The 13,600-nt window shown below is 31.0% G+C and overlaps 1 protein-coding gene across 10 annotated transcripts in view; it reads right to left on the reverse strand.

The window, feature by feature from the left end:
• LOC145247346 (calcitonin gene-related peptide type 1 receptor-like) overlaps positions 1-13,600 on the reverse strand; it is a 987,580-nt gene that overhangs the window by 503,021 nt on the left and 470,959 nt on the right. For all 10 annotated transcript variants that reach the window (XR_013863250.1, XR_013863251.1, XR_013863249.1 and 7 more), the window contains one exon: positions 6,811-6,876. Coding sequence is in view for 7 of the 10 variants with exons in the window: in XM_080109016.1 (XP_079965142.1) it covers positions 6,811-6,876 (66 nt within the window). In the remaining 3 variants the exon portion in view is untranslated. The remainder of the gene's footprint in view (positions 1-6,810; positions 6,877-13,600) is intronic.

Genomic DNA, 13,600 nt, shown 5'->3' on the forward strand with positions numbered 1-13,600 from the left:
CTATACGGGACTGCAAGCCTGCGTAGTTTTGCGAAAACGACATCGACCGTTTCCCTGGGTTGAAAGCTGCATGCTTCAAACTGTTGCAATGCGGCGAAGGCATTCAATGCAAGGTTGTATATACCGTTTTCCTCACACAGTCAAAATCCACACGTTTTTCCCTACTCAATGGCTGGTATATATATATATATATATATATATATATATATATATATATATATATATATATATATATATATATATATATATGTGTGTGTGTGTGTGTGTGTGTGTATGTGTGCATTATAGTGTTATCACACGCGGCAGTACGACTGCGACAACCTGCAAGTTAACTAAACAACAAAGGTAATCCAAACGCCCAACACAAACAATACCATCAATGCAACTCGACATGATACCAAACACTTCCATAGACATCCGAAGAATTCCTTCAATACGACCCGGAACTATCCCTAAAAATTCCGTCGTTAGGATCCAACACGATGCGAACAATTCCGTCGATACTACCCAGCAAGGTCATAAACAATTATGTCGACACGATCTCACACGATCCCGAACAACTCCGTCAACACGGCCTGTGCTTTCTTGCTGCATGCCAATACAATATTTTCTAAATATTCACTGATCTTACACAAGAGCTACAAAAACAATCTTTAATTCGAATTAAACATTTTAAAGCTTAGTTTTATTTTCTATAACATCAACGCCAACGCTCGTTTTTGTAATAAATGTTATTTCAAAACACGCGTAATTGCATACTTTCTAAATATGCATTGGCACTTATCACGGTAATGTGCAAGTCCAAAACATGACCATGTAAAAAAAATAATATGTCTATTTAAAGGCACATGATTTAATTCAAAACAAATAAACGTTGGATGCCAATAAATAATAGTAATATACTTAATATCTACAATTTCTATATGTCAGTATCTACTGCAAATATGTCAATATTGCCATTTCTATAAAATTATTGATACTGAAATTTCCATAGCTTATAACTCACTTCCAGTGATACCTGTACTGAAATGTACTTTTAATCATAGTTAGATCATTACTTACATCTGTATTGAATAGATGCTTATTACTTTTCCCCGTATTGACTTTAATATCCACAGTTCGAACACCTTAATTCCTAATATAACTTTGAATCATACTTTAACACTTTATTCTATTTTTAAACTTAAATATATACAATATTTATTCTAACTATATAATTACCCTTCTCTTTAATCAACCAGTTACAAATCTAGATGCTTCCATTACATGCTTTTTTACTTACGTTCTCTTTTTTTTTATTTATAATGAAATGAAAAGCATAGTAAATTTTTTAAAAAATTATTTTAAGGAATGTAAATTTTCAGTAGATATATTTCCTTTAGTCCCAACTCAACTCATCATAATTATCAACACAGAGTCACAGCATAACCTAGTTTAGGACACACGTGCGGGGCTAAATATATCGGTGTTGATTGACCCGTAGATCTTCTCAGATCATCCGTTAAGAAAAAGGAATGCCACATATGCAAATGTAATTGGATTGGGCTGTTATTTTTTTGGCTGTCGGGCTAAGGGTACTGTTTGACAGTTTGTCTGGCTGCTGTATTTCGACTGGCAGTATAGGAACTCTAACTCTTTCGTAGTGCTTAGAACAGCTACTCTATCATCAGTTGTATAATATCGGGATGGCTGTAGTGCAATGTCGCGCATGGAAAAGGACCTTGCACCTCCCTTCAGTGGGTTCTCCCGAGGGCACAATCCTGAAGATGAAGGGTCGGCCAATGGTCTACTTATGTTGCATATGTATTCTACACAACTACTTCGTTCAGCATTTCTCACTTTAAAATTTAAACTTTAAAATTATGTGAAATGACAGTTCAATCAAGAATTAAGATTAAACCAGGCTTAAACTCAAACAAAATCAATTGGACTCCTCTCTTTGGGCTAACATTCTGCGAGGTTATAACTAATTTCTCTTTGTAACGTGATTCTAACTGACTGATCAGATTACGAAACGTATTTACATGTGTCTTTGTTTGCTTGATGTTATAAATAATCGTCTGCCTATGCATCGTCTGCACATTTTTTTCAGATGACTAGAGTAATGCGCCAATAGCATTCGATATTTGCGTTTAACCCGAAATTTTGAAGCAAAACGATTTAATTACACGATAATTGTCTAATTGTTTTCCGTAGAATTCAAATTATTGTTTTAGGTAGGAATACTTATAACATTTCATGTTTATTTTAGTTTTAAGTTTTTTTCATTTTCAACCTAACAAAAGGCACGGTGCCACTTTGATATAGGGATCTACTATATGGGAGACAATTGTAGAGAAGTAAGATATCTGTTTTTAGTTCATCCCTATATCAAAGTGGCAATACGTGTATGTTTGAATAAACTATGTACAAGTTCATGGGCAAAGGGGATAAGCGTACTAAATCTGCATCATTACTTTGATATAAAAATATAAACAAGAAACATACATGAGAGATCTGTTAGAATTAAACTCAATATCAAAACCTTAGAACACTGCAAACAACATATAATATTTTCTTAAAACAGATTTCTGCCTCAACAGAAAAGTGTTCAGCAAAATGTTTAACTGGAAAATTATTTTACCCGAAAATTATTAATATTAAATTATAAAAAGGAAGATACTAGAATTTAGAAGAAATAATATTTATTTACACTGAATCAGATGTGCCTTATGAACTAATAAAAATGAAATTGGCATTTTGTTGCACTTTTTAAGATTTTAAATATTTATCAATTTTCTCATTATAAAAAACGATTACTATATTGATTATAATTTTTTGACAGAAGAAGGAGATAGTGATGGTGAATGGCGCCACGCTTAGAGTTAACAAATACGGTGACACGCGCAAAATAGTGCGAGGGTCCAGAGGTTAATACCATGCAAACGGTAAATTTGCGACGGGTTTGAATATCAGCGACCCGAAACGCTACAAAAAAATGTTATTGGTTGGTGTTCTGTCGTAGTTAAAGTTTGGTAAATGTTTACTTTAACTAGAACAGACTACCGGTCAATACAATTTATTTATTTAAAGGTTTAAAGTAAACATAATAATGGAATGTGTTAGTAGGTAGGCATGTTTGAACCCATATCGCAAAGGAGGAAAAGAACGTGAAAAAATGTGACGTCTTTGCTGTTGCGTCTATCGCCAAACCTTAAGTTACCGACGTTTACATGATTTTTTTTAATAATAGCTTTTTTACTGTTGCTTTACGCACGCACACGCACATGCACACACATACCCACACACACACGTGCGTGCGCACGCAAGCACACGCGCACAAACATTTTTATATGTAATTTAACTACTTGGGACAATGATTGCACATATGAATACATAAACAAGTACTTATTTAGGTAGCTCAATAATGATACCACGTTAATAGGAGTAGACACCCAATTATTAACTAATTTTCAGAAACTTTCTACCTATTTCTATTAATGTGGTATCTTTAAAGGAAAGTACAGACACATACACATATATGGTATTCATTTGGGCAATCTTGCGGTTAAGTCCGGCAAACTCGAAAGTAAGTTCGACAACTCTAGAAGGGTCACATCAGTATTTACACCGTCACATCACGATATTACGAATTATTAGTTTTAAAACATGAAATAAAAATATTTAATGAGTATCTTATAAAAATATTTAAAAAAATTAAATATGTTTATTTGTATTTTCTTTTATTACGCACAGCAAAGTTTCGCGGTTTAAAAAATATTTTAATATTTTTTAAAAATCTAATTTGGGGGTAAAACCGTCAAATCACGATATTACGGATTATTAAAGTTTTATCGAATTATAAATGTTTTCAAATATTTTTTTTAAATATTTAGATATTTTAAATTATTTAAAAAATATTTTATTCCAAGTTTTACGCTTTACACACGACAAAGTTTCAGATTTTTTTTATATTTTGTTCTGTGAAGACAATAAAACTCTTTCTGAAAATTGTTTCTTTTTCTGTTAAATAAAGAGTAATAAATATACGCACATACGCACAGACACGTACACACACATACACGGTACAGAACGTTATCAAACAAACAAAAAAGAAAAAACGAAAGAAAAAACATGCTGTAATGGCCGTGCGTGATCGTGTGTGCGTATGTGCGTTTAGTATTAGTACGAAAAATTCGATAACAAAAATACGTTTCGCGTGGATTTTTCTCGTTTCTAAGCGACGACCTTGTAAAATGGCTGATCACATTCATTTAAAAACACACAATAATACAATAGCTTTATCAGTTGCCGATAAATTTCCGTACATCTGAATGCACTAAAACACTGTCAGAGACACCAAGTGCCTTTGTGTGAAATTTTATAACAATCGATCCAGCCGTTTTTGAGTCTATGACGAACGAACTCACACACACACAGACAAAGCTGAGAGAGAGATTATTTATATATAGAGAGATAGGGAGAGTATATATAAACACCTTGCTTTTGTCATCGCTCACCTCTCTTTCTCTTTCTCTTTCTCTCTTTAATTTTAGCAAGCAGTTAGTCTGACGCTGTTGGAAATAAAGAGTAGTAGTATTAGTAATATTTTTGCAGACAGTTACATGTTATATTATAGTAGTATAAATAGTCGCTCGGTTGGAAAACCCTTAAGAACCGATTTTGTAAAAAAATTTTTTTGATCGATATTGTATAAAATTATATACAATAATATCTGAAATGAAACAGAAGATAATGGATATTATTATTATTACTATTCCAAAGGAATTAATTAAATATTTGTCGAGGAAATTAAAAATTTGTTTTTTCAAGCAGTACCTACGGCGTCATTACTCAATAGCAGTTTGCAAGTAAGCTTGTTTGTCGGGCAGTTACTTGCTCGACTAATTTAAAAAGCACGCGTGTATCTACTAGTACGTATCAATATAGCAAATAGACATCGCTACAGTGTTAAATAGATCCTATATAAACGGCAACATCTTGATCGCTGTGATTTTCCTAAAACGTTACTTTTTAACGTTGTAAATATATTGACTTCTAAAGTTACCTTGCAATAAATTTTTTAAACTAACCAAAGTACACACCAAATATAAAATAAATCGTGTAATGCAGATAAAAAGTAAGAAACAAAATCGACAAAATATAAAATGACATAATTTTGATACAAAATTAAAAAAAATATATATTCGAATTTTACTGAATTTTTTGTTTATATCATCTACCGTTGAAGATTACATGGTAGTTTGAGCCAGGAAAGTTGTTAATAGCAATATTAGAGTATCATTCCAACAACGTTACACATTCCCTTACTAAAACATCAACGTTGCAATAAACGGTTCGTGTTTCTCATCGTTACTTACTTGAATATAAAATGTGTCAAATGTTAGATAAACTATGAAGAAGAACTGCAAAATAATAAAGGATAAAAATGGCAACATATTTTTACGTTTTAAATCATTCATATTTGAAGTCATTTAACTTATTCCACCACTTTATAGTAATTTGTTTCCAAACTATTGGGGTATTTGAATATCCCTAATCATTGGATTGTTGGTTGTGCTGCTATAGAGCCTAGTAGAAAAATAAGACTTGAATTGTAACATAGCGCATATGTAAATGCATGCAAAATGACATCACTAAGAAGGAAAACAACTATAAAAAGAGAAATTACGATTACGTGAGCGACGTGGATAGAATTCGCGATCACATGCGAGGCGTCAAGGGCGTTCGAGAAGAAGATTGCGTTAGGGACGTCACAGCGATAAAGAGAGAATGAAGAAAAATTTTGAAAACAATGCCAAGAGAAGCGAAGAACACATAAAACGCGTGAATTCACAAATGATCACCCAAGATGGGTCAGTACTAAATAGTACTGACCAGTCTCATGTTGCTTAACTTCGGTGATCTAATGGGAACCGTTGCGTCAACGTGAATTAGGCCGTATTATACGGATATGAATTATTTCGCATTTTAATAAGATATGAATAATTTATATTTTATATTTTAATATGATATAAAGTTGCTTATCAGAATACTTGAGCGAAAAAAAGCAACAAAATATATCGATAACAATTAATGATATTATACATCCGCATCAAATTTTAAATCATGCATATATTTTAAATATATGTTTTAACGATTCTTAATATATCGGTGGGGCAAATACATGAGTTATGAAAACATATATGATTGTTAAGCTTCACAGAATTTAACGCATTTTCATGTTCATAAATATTCGTCAAGGCATGACATTTGTGTTGTGGAGTTACGTTTAGCTAATTAACAAGTGAGATTCATTATTATTATCGCCTATCCTTTATATTCTCATGAGCCAATGCAGGGCTTTTCTCTAAAAAATTTTTGATAGGTATAATCAGAACTCGAGAGTACGGATGTAAATAAACAACTTCATTGTGTAATGTAAGGTAACCTATGTAATAGAAAAATATAAACTGAATGCAGAATAAAAAACGATTGTTTCACTCTGGAGGGCCAACTACTTTCTGAGTATTTAGGCATATTTATCAATAAATAAGATGCCTCATATGTATTTTAAACATTACAAATACTTGGCTGGTAGGGCGAAATATTTTTCTGCTGCAAAGAAAACGGAGTTTTGCTGAATTTGAGAGACTGTGTTTCTTTTATATTTAATGTGATCTATATAATATTAAAAATTATATATCTGTGTGTGAGTGTGTTTTCTATTGGTTAATGTGTTGACTTCTGCTTTAAATTAAAGAAAATCGTTTCCAGTCTCGAGAGCAAGGTATGCAAAAGGTAAAACTCAAATATAAAAAACGGACTTACATGATTTGCCAAAATAATAAGGAAAAAGATCGATTTCAGTTCCATTTTTGCCAAACCGTGATCAATCTGTAAAATTAAAAAGACATTTAAATTAATTTCTTTAGAAAATCATGGTAGTTAAAAATTGAAATTTGAAAGCTTTTTCTAGTCTATTTAAAATTAAAATTAAAACAAAACTTTGAATAAACAAACTGTTTTGGAAAACACGTTACGATGCAGAAATTTTTTCTTTGTTAACTTTTTTGTTAATTTCGGATAGAACCACCCTTATTCATAGCTCATCTTTGTCGCAAATAAAAAAAATGTGACCGTCCTTTGTGTGTTAAATGAAAGTTGTGCTATATGTTGTTGCATAGCTTTCTGCTTAGTGAACTTTAAGGCGCGTGTTCGCCACATAGTAAAAAAAATTACAAATCAAAATTTAGTTTCAGGTTATGTTATTTTAGAAAAGTTATATCAAATTAAAAACAAATAAAAACATAAAACATTAATTCTATTTTAAAATTTATAACGAATTTGTTTTACCTTATATTTTATTTTTGTTTAGTTGGCCTCAACTAATTACTCAACACATTAAAATCTGTTAATATTTATTTTATTCTATTCATAAAAAACAATAACATCTGCTGTTGATTATTCACAATGACCTATCAAAAATTAATGATGTGAGCAATATTAGTTTCATCCAATCAAGATGAGTGGATGTACATTCGAAAGTTTGCCAACTCCCAGTTAAGGGCTTGTAACTACAAGGTCCACAAAAATGATTGCTTCAGGGTCCCTTCTCATCAGGGTAATAGCTCGAGGATTAATCTTGAACATTCAGATGCCAATGTCGATGAAGATAGCGACCCTCTATTGTGACTGAGAAGATTCTAGTCAACTTTCAGACACAACACACCCCATTTGATTACCGGCCGAGAGACAAATACGTGCTCGTTCCCCCAGACGATACAGGGCGAAACAATCCTACATGAAAGACTATGTTACTAACCCTTTGTGACCGGATCTATGAGCTCTTATCTCGAGAAAGAGAAAAGAAAAAGAAAAAAGGGGTCACGCCAATATTATATTTTGATCGCATATCGGTCAAGGTAGATACATCAGTATGAGAGTGTTATTTTGAGTTGTCGTCTGCCCCTTCCATATTGAGTTTACATTTTCAGTTTTGCTTTTAGTTACGTTCTACTTTTAGTTATGCTCGAGAATAAAGTCTCTTCGTCCCTTCAAACGGTTTCGTGTTATATGCCTTTATTTACTGACGTAGCAATTTATTAAACCTGATTAAGACGGTATAAAACACCTGTGCATAGATTATCCAATAGATGTAAGCCCTAAAAGCAGAAAATGTGTATATATCTAAATAAATACATACATACATATATATATATATATATATATATATGTATATATATATATATATATATATATATATATATATATATATATATATATATATATTGAAAACTTTAGGTGGCAGGAAAATGATAAAATCATTTTTATGTCCTTTTGTTGGTGTTGTAAGTCCAATATTTCTATAACAAAAAAATGAAGAAGAAAAAAAATCTACGAACTGACTAACTACCCCGATGAAGCTATTTATAGCGAAATATTGGACTTAACAAATGGACATAAAAACGATTTTATCATTTTCCTGACACCTAAAGTTTTACAAAATATTAAAATTTCTATTCAAAACAAGTGTCTCCAAATAGTGTGCAACTATTTTCTTATTATATATATATATATATATATATATATATATATATATATATATATATATATATATATATATATATATATATATTCTAGATTCTATATAAATGCATATATATGCATATATATGCCTATACGGATATATATATATATATATATATATATATATATATATATATATATATCCGTATAGGCATATATATGCATATATATGCATTTATATAGAATCTAGAATATATATATATATATATATATATATATATATATATATATCCGTATAGGCATATATATGCATATATATATAATCTAGAATATATATGTATATATATATATATATATATATATATATATATATATATATATATATATAGTCTTTGAAGTTTTAACCTTTAAAACTATATAAAAAAAATTATCATTCGTTAGAAAACCATCCAGTCAGTAAGTCATTTAATCGCCTGAAATCACTGCACTAACTCGCTCTCCAATTTACTATAGTACTAATAATTTATTTTTTAAGGGATCATCAGTTTTTTACCATGAAACACTGTTTCGGAGATTTATATATATATATATATATATATATATATATATATATATATATATATATATATATATATATATATAGCTACTATTAACATAAATTTTAATATTTATTGAGGGCTTATCTGAAAGAATTTTTGATAATACGTAGGCTTTTGCTAAACAAAGTCATTAAAATTTTTTTTATCTTTTCTCTTTAAATACTTGAGTGGTTCGCATTGTATATAGCTTATTAAACAACCCTATGATTGTAAGTGTATAAATGTATCCAGCAATCTTTCAGGATTATATACTTAATATAATATTTAAAAATTACCCTTACACATGTATTTTTACTTTTCTATAATTTAGTATAAATGCATTACCCCTAAAATAGAAAGTCCGATAGAATACATTATTTGATATTTGAAACCTATTTTCTCTTGTCTCGATTTATTTGTGAGAATGGACAGCTGGCAATTGGCCAACATTCGAACCGCCTTGATCATCCTGTGGGTGGATATCTGGTCCCTACGAGAACATTATATTTTATATGTGTGAATCGCGCTGACAATACTATTTATATGACCCTGAGTAAGTCGTTAACAAGTGCCATCACCGAACAGGCCGAACAACAGAACAAACATGCAAACCCATTTATTTCATAGATCCAAAAAGAGTGGAGGATGAATTTTTGTTTTAATAAAATTTATTTAATGCATTTTCCTTTTCTTATTTTAAGGTTTGATCTAGTATCGTATTTATATTTACTTAGATACCACAAGAATATATTTTGTAATAAACGCTCAGCCTAGAATAATTTTATTTATTTTAATTAATTGCAAGTAAAAATACTTTGGGAGGAGATTTACTTCTGAAATTTAATCAGAAGTAGGAATGTCAAATGAAGTCTTCTACTACTGCTACTACTACTACTACTACTACTACTACTACTACTACTACTACTACTACACACACACATATATATATATATATATCTTTTCAGCTATATTTTTCAATAAACATTGTCAATTTTCGTGCATTCAAACAAAAGTTATAATAAAATTACTGGTGTTCAAAAGTCTTCAGAATAAGTAAGGTACGTGAGAGACGGTTTCTTCTGATTGGCTATTAGTTACCAGACAATTTTTTTAATAATTACGTTTTAAATCAGATTTCTTCTAATTGGCTATTGGTTACCATAGCGTGTTCTGCGTCGTCGACACCTTCATAAATAATAGAGGGAATGTCGCTCGCATGGCATCCTATTTTGGTTATGAAGAGACAGTTAACAAAAGTGATGATCTTTGCTCTGCTAGCGCTGATAAATTTCGCTTACGACGTCGGCCGTTAATTCTGTTTCTTTGTTATTTTGCCGTGCTAGGGCTTTTTTGTTTTACATAGGAATCACCACTTATCAAGGCTCAAAGACCACTCGGGGGAAAAGGGTTAAGAGTGTACACTAGTCAATTGGAGTGTACACTAGTCAATAGTAATCGTTAATAATGGAAATTCGGTAAATTTGTTTACTTAAGTGGAACGGCCCATCAAGAACTTGTTTACGTTGGACTTGAACACAATGAAATTGTAGTCTGCTGGACAGCAGAAAAACGGAAGACAGTTCCACGGGCGTGCAGTTCTAAGAAGGAAGCTTTGTTCATGTTCGTTTAGGTTTGTTCATGTTCTTTTAGGTTTAGCCACAAGAGTGGGGGGGATTATTGACAGTGTTTTCAGCTAGACGAGTGTTTCTTGTGAAAGTTTGTCGAGCACTTGCCATGCAAATAAGGATAAAGCAGAGACAAACTCGCAACATCTCTTCTGTGAGATAGAGATCGCAGAGAAGTCTATTTTGAACTCTATCAAGACAGGACAAGACCTTTCTAGCAGCTCCTACCCAGCTGTGGCAACAGTACTTCATCCTTGGACGTACCTGACTCTTATATAAATAGAGAATTGCATCAGCCGTGAGATATCTACTAGATCGATAGAAGGATGCCACCATTTTCCCAGCAGCCTTGGCAACAGATTTGATGTTCCATTTCAGATCAGGAGTAAAGGTCTAGCCCAGAAGCTTGTCAAAACATGACGCCTCTCCAAGACGAGACCCATTCATTTCAATTGATGGCAGATGGGATACGAACGTTGATGATGTAAAGATAGAAGCTTGGTTTTAGATGCATTAAAAGTAACCAGCCACTCCTTTCCCCATTGTACAACGTGCTCAAGATCAGAGGAGAGAGAATCGGAGAGAACTTGGTCGTTTACAGTCTTAGATGTATCATAGATGCTAGTGTCATCAGCATATAATCATCTGATAATCTTTTGCTTACAATGTTGGCCGATAATTCTATTTTTCTCTTTTTTGTCCCTTCTTTTTGTATATTTACTTAATTACGTCTTTTATTTGACTTTTTTATTTAGTCAGCATTAAGAATCTATTTTTAAGTTCAATTTAAAATTATTCAGTAATTCGTAATTCTGCAATATTTTAAGTTATTAATTTATTATATGTTTTACTAGAATACCTTTATTTTTTCAGTTTTTCACAAGTCGTTTTACTTTTAAATCTTTACTATATTACTTTTCTTGCTAAGGTTTTGCTAAGATATATATATATATATATATATATATATATATATATATATTCTTCTCAAGCGCTTTCTATCTATGCAACCGCTTATCTTCAGGGGCGATTGTTGTTGTTTTCGTTTTTCTTTTTTATTTCTATGAGGTTTGGTGTAATTATAGTTTTATTGTTTGTTTTTAATTGGTTGTAGAGGTAAGGCAATGTTGTTGGGTGGAATTATTTTTATTTAATTTTTAATTTTGATTTTCTCATTGCATAGTGTATTTATTTATTTATTTAGTTTCTAGTTTATTATTAAATACTGTTAGTGTATTTGTCCCAGTACTAAATGAGATCCGGCTCAAAAAGGGCTGTCGTTTTTTGATAAGTATGGCTTCCAGTGGTTTTATTCGTCGTGTGCAGTTGTTAAGGTATCGAATTTTAGTATAGTTAGTTAAGATATTTCTAATGTCGGGCGACTGTAGGTTTTTATCGTGGGATGTTAGATGTTGTTTTATGGCCCTATTGTCAGCTAAATGATAGGTTAGTCGCCGGGAGAGTGTTGTTGTTGTATGGCCTATGTATGCGTTGTACACATTTTTAGAGTGGGTTCGGAGACATGCTCCGAAGAGGCAAAATTAATTCATACACTACATCAGTTTGGCATAGTGTGGTTGTAGTGTTGTTATTGTTTTCAATTATTAAATTGGAAGTTTTAAATTTGGTAGAATGTATTATTAGTTTGATCTTTTTGTTTTCGTCGGTGCGTCTGTTTTATCTTTCAATTAGTTTTGTTATTATTTTTTCATCTATTTTGTGTAATTGATTTTTATACTATACTTTAATGGTGTAATTTTTGTTAGTTTTTACGTTTATTTGTGGAGTGAGTTTAAATAGAACTTTATGTGTTCATCAACGATTTTATTGGAAATTTATTGTTTTTTAGGGTTTGTTTTATGTTTGTTAGTTCTTTGTAAAATATTTGTTGAGTTGATGCTATATTGTGAGTTGATGTTATATAGTAAATGCCCAGAAAAATATAAGACATCACTTTTAAAAAAATTGATTCACCGCGCATACAATATAGTATCAACTCGACAAATATTTTACCAAGGACTAACAAACATAAAGCAAACCCCAACAAACAATAACATTCCCAATAAAATCGTTGATAAACACATAGATCTCTATTTAAACTCACTCCACAAAAAAATAAACCCTAACAAAAATGACACCATCAAAGTATGCTATAAAAGCCAAGTACACGCTAACTACAAAATAGATACTAATATGTTAAAATCTAAAAAATGCAATAATGTATTTTGAATTCAAAAGTTAAACGATAAATGTTTAAAAAAACAGATTGCTAGTTAAATAGTAATGATTTTAAACGCTAAACAACTTAACTTAAAAAACATGACTTAAAATTAAAAAAATATCACGTTACTTAATTTTTCAGATAACCATTTAGTATTCGTATTAGTTTTTTTATAATAATGTTTTATTTGGAGTTTCGTAATTAATGAAGTAGCTGGTAAAATTAAGGTTTAAATTGCACGCTTCTGGAACCTCCAATTCTCAATGTGGGCGACACTAAAAAATAATTACATATTACGAATTACTTAGGACACCTATCTAGTCATGACATTGTGAAAATAACACTTAAGATAAGAACAGTATTCTGATGGATCTAAATAATAAGAACACTTATTTTTATTGTTTCTTATAAAATGATAAATCTGAGTAGGTCCACCGAAATTCCCAATGATACATGTACCGAGTTTTCACTAACTTAATGGCACGTTTCATGAATAAAATTTACTCTATTCTTCCATTCACATAAATTCGTACTTTTTTATTTTGTCATTATGTGGATCAAAGTATTTCTTTAAATTCTCAACAGGTTCAACGTTGGATGTCTTTATATTTACAGTGAATTAAGAAAGAACAAAGTAGCTATACAAGAAAATATAGGGTAGTCTGATTAAT

The sequence above is a fragment of the Euprymna scolopes genome, chromosome 25 (genome assembly GCF_053919585.1).
Source record: "Euprymna scolopes isolate OS-2025 chromosome 25, ASM5391958v1, whole genome shotgun sequence".
In the NCBI taxonomy this organism is placed as follows: Eukaryota; Metazoa; Mollusca; class Cephalopoda; order Sepiida; family Sepiolidae; genus Euprymna; species Euprymna scolopes.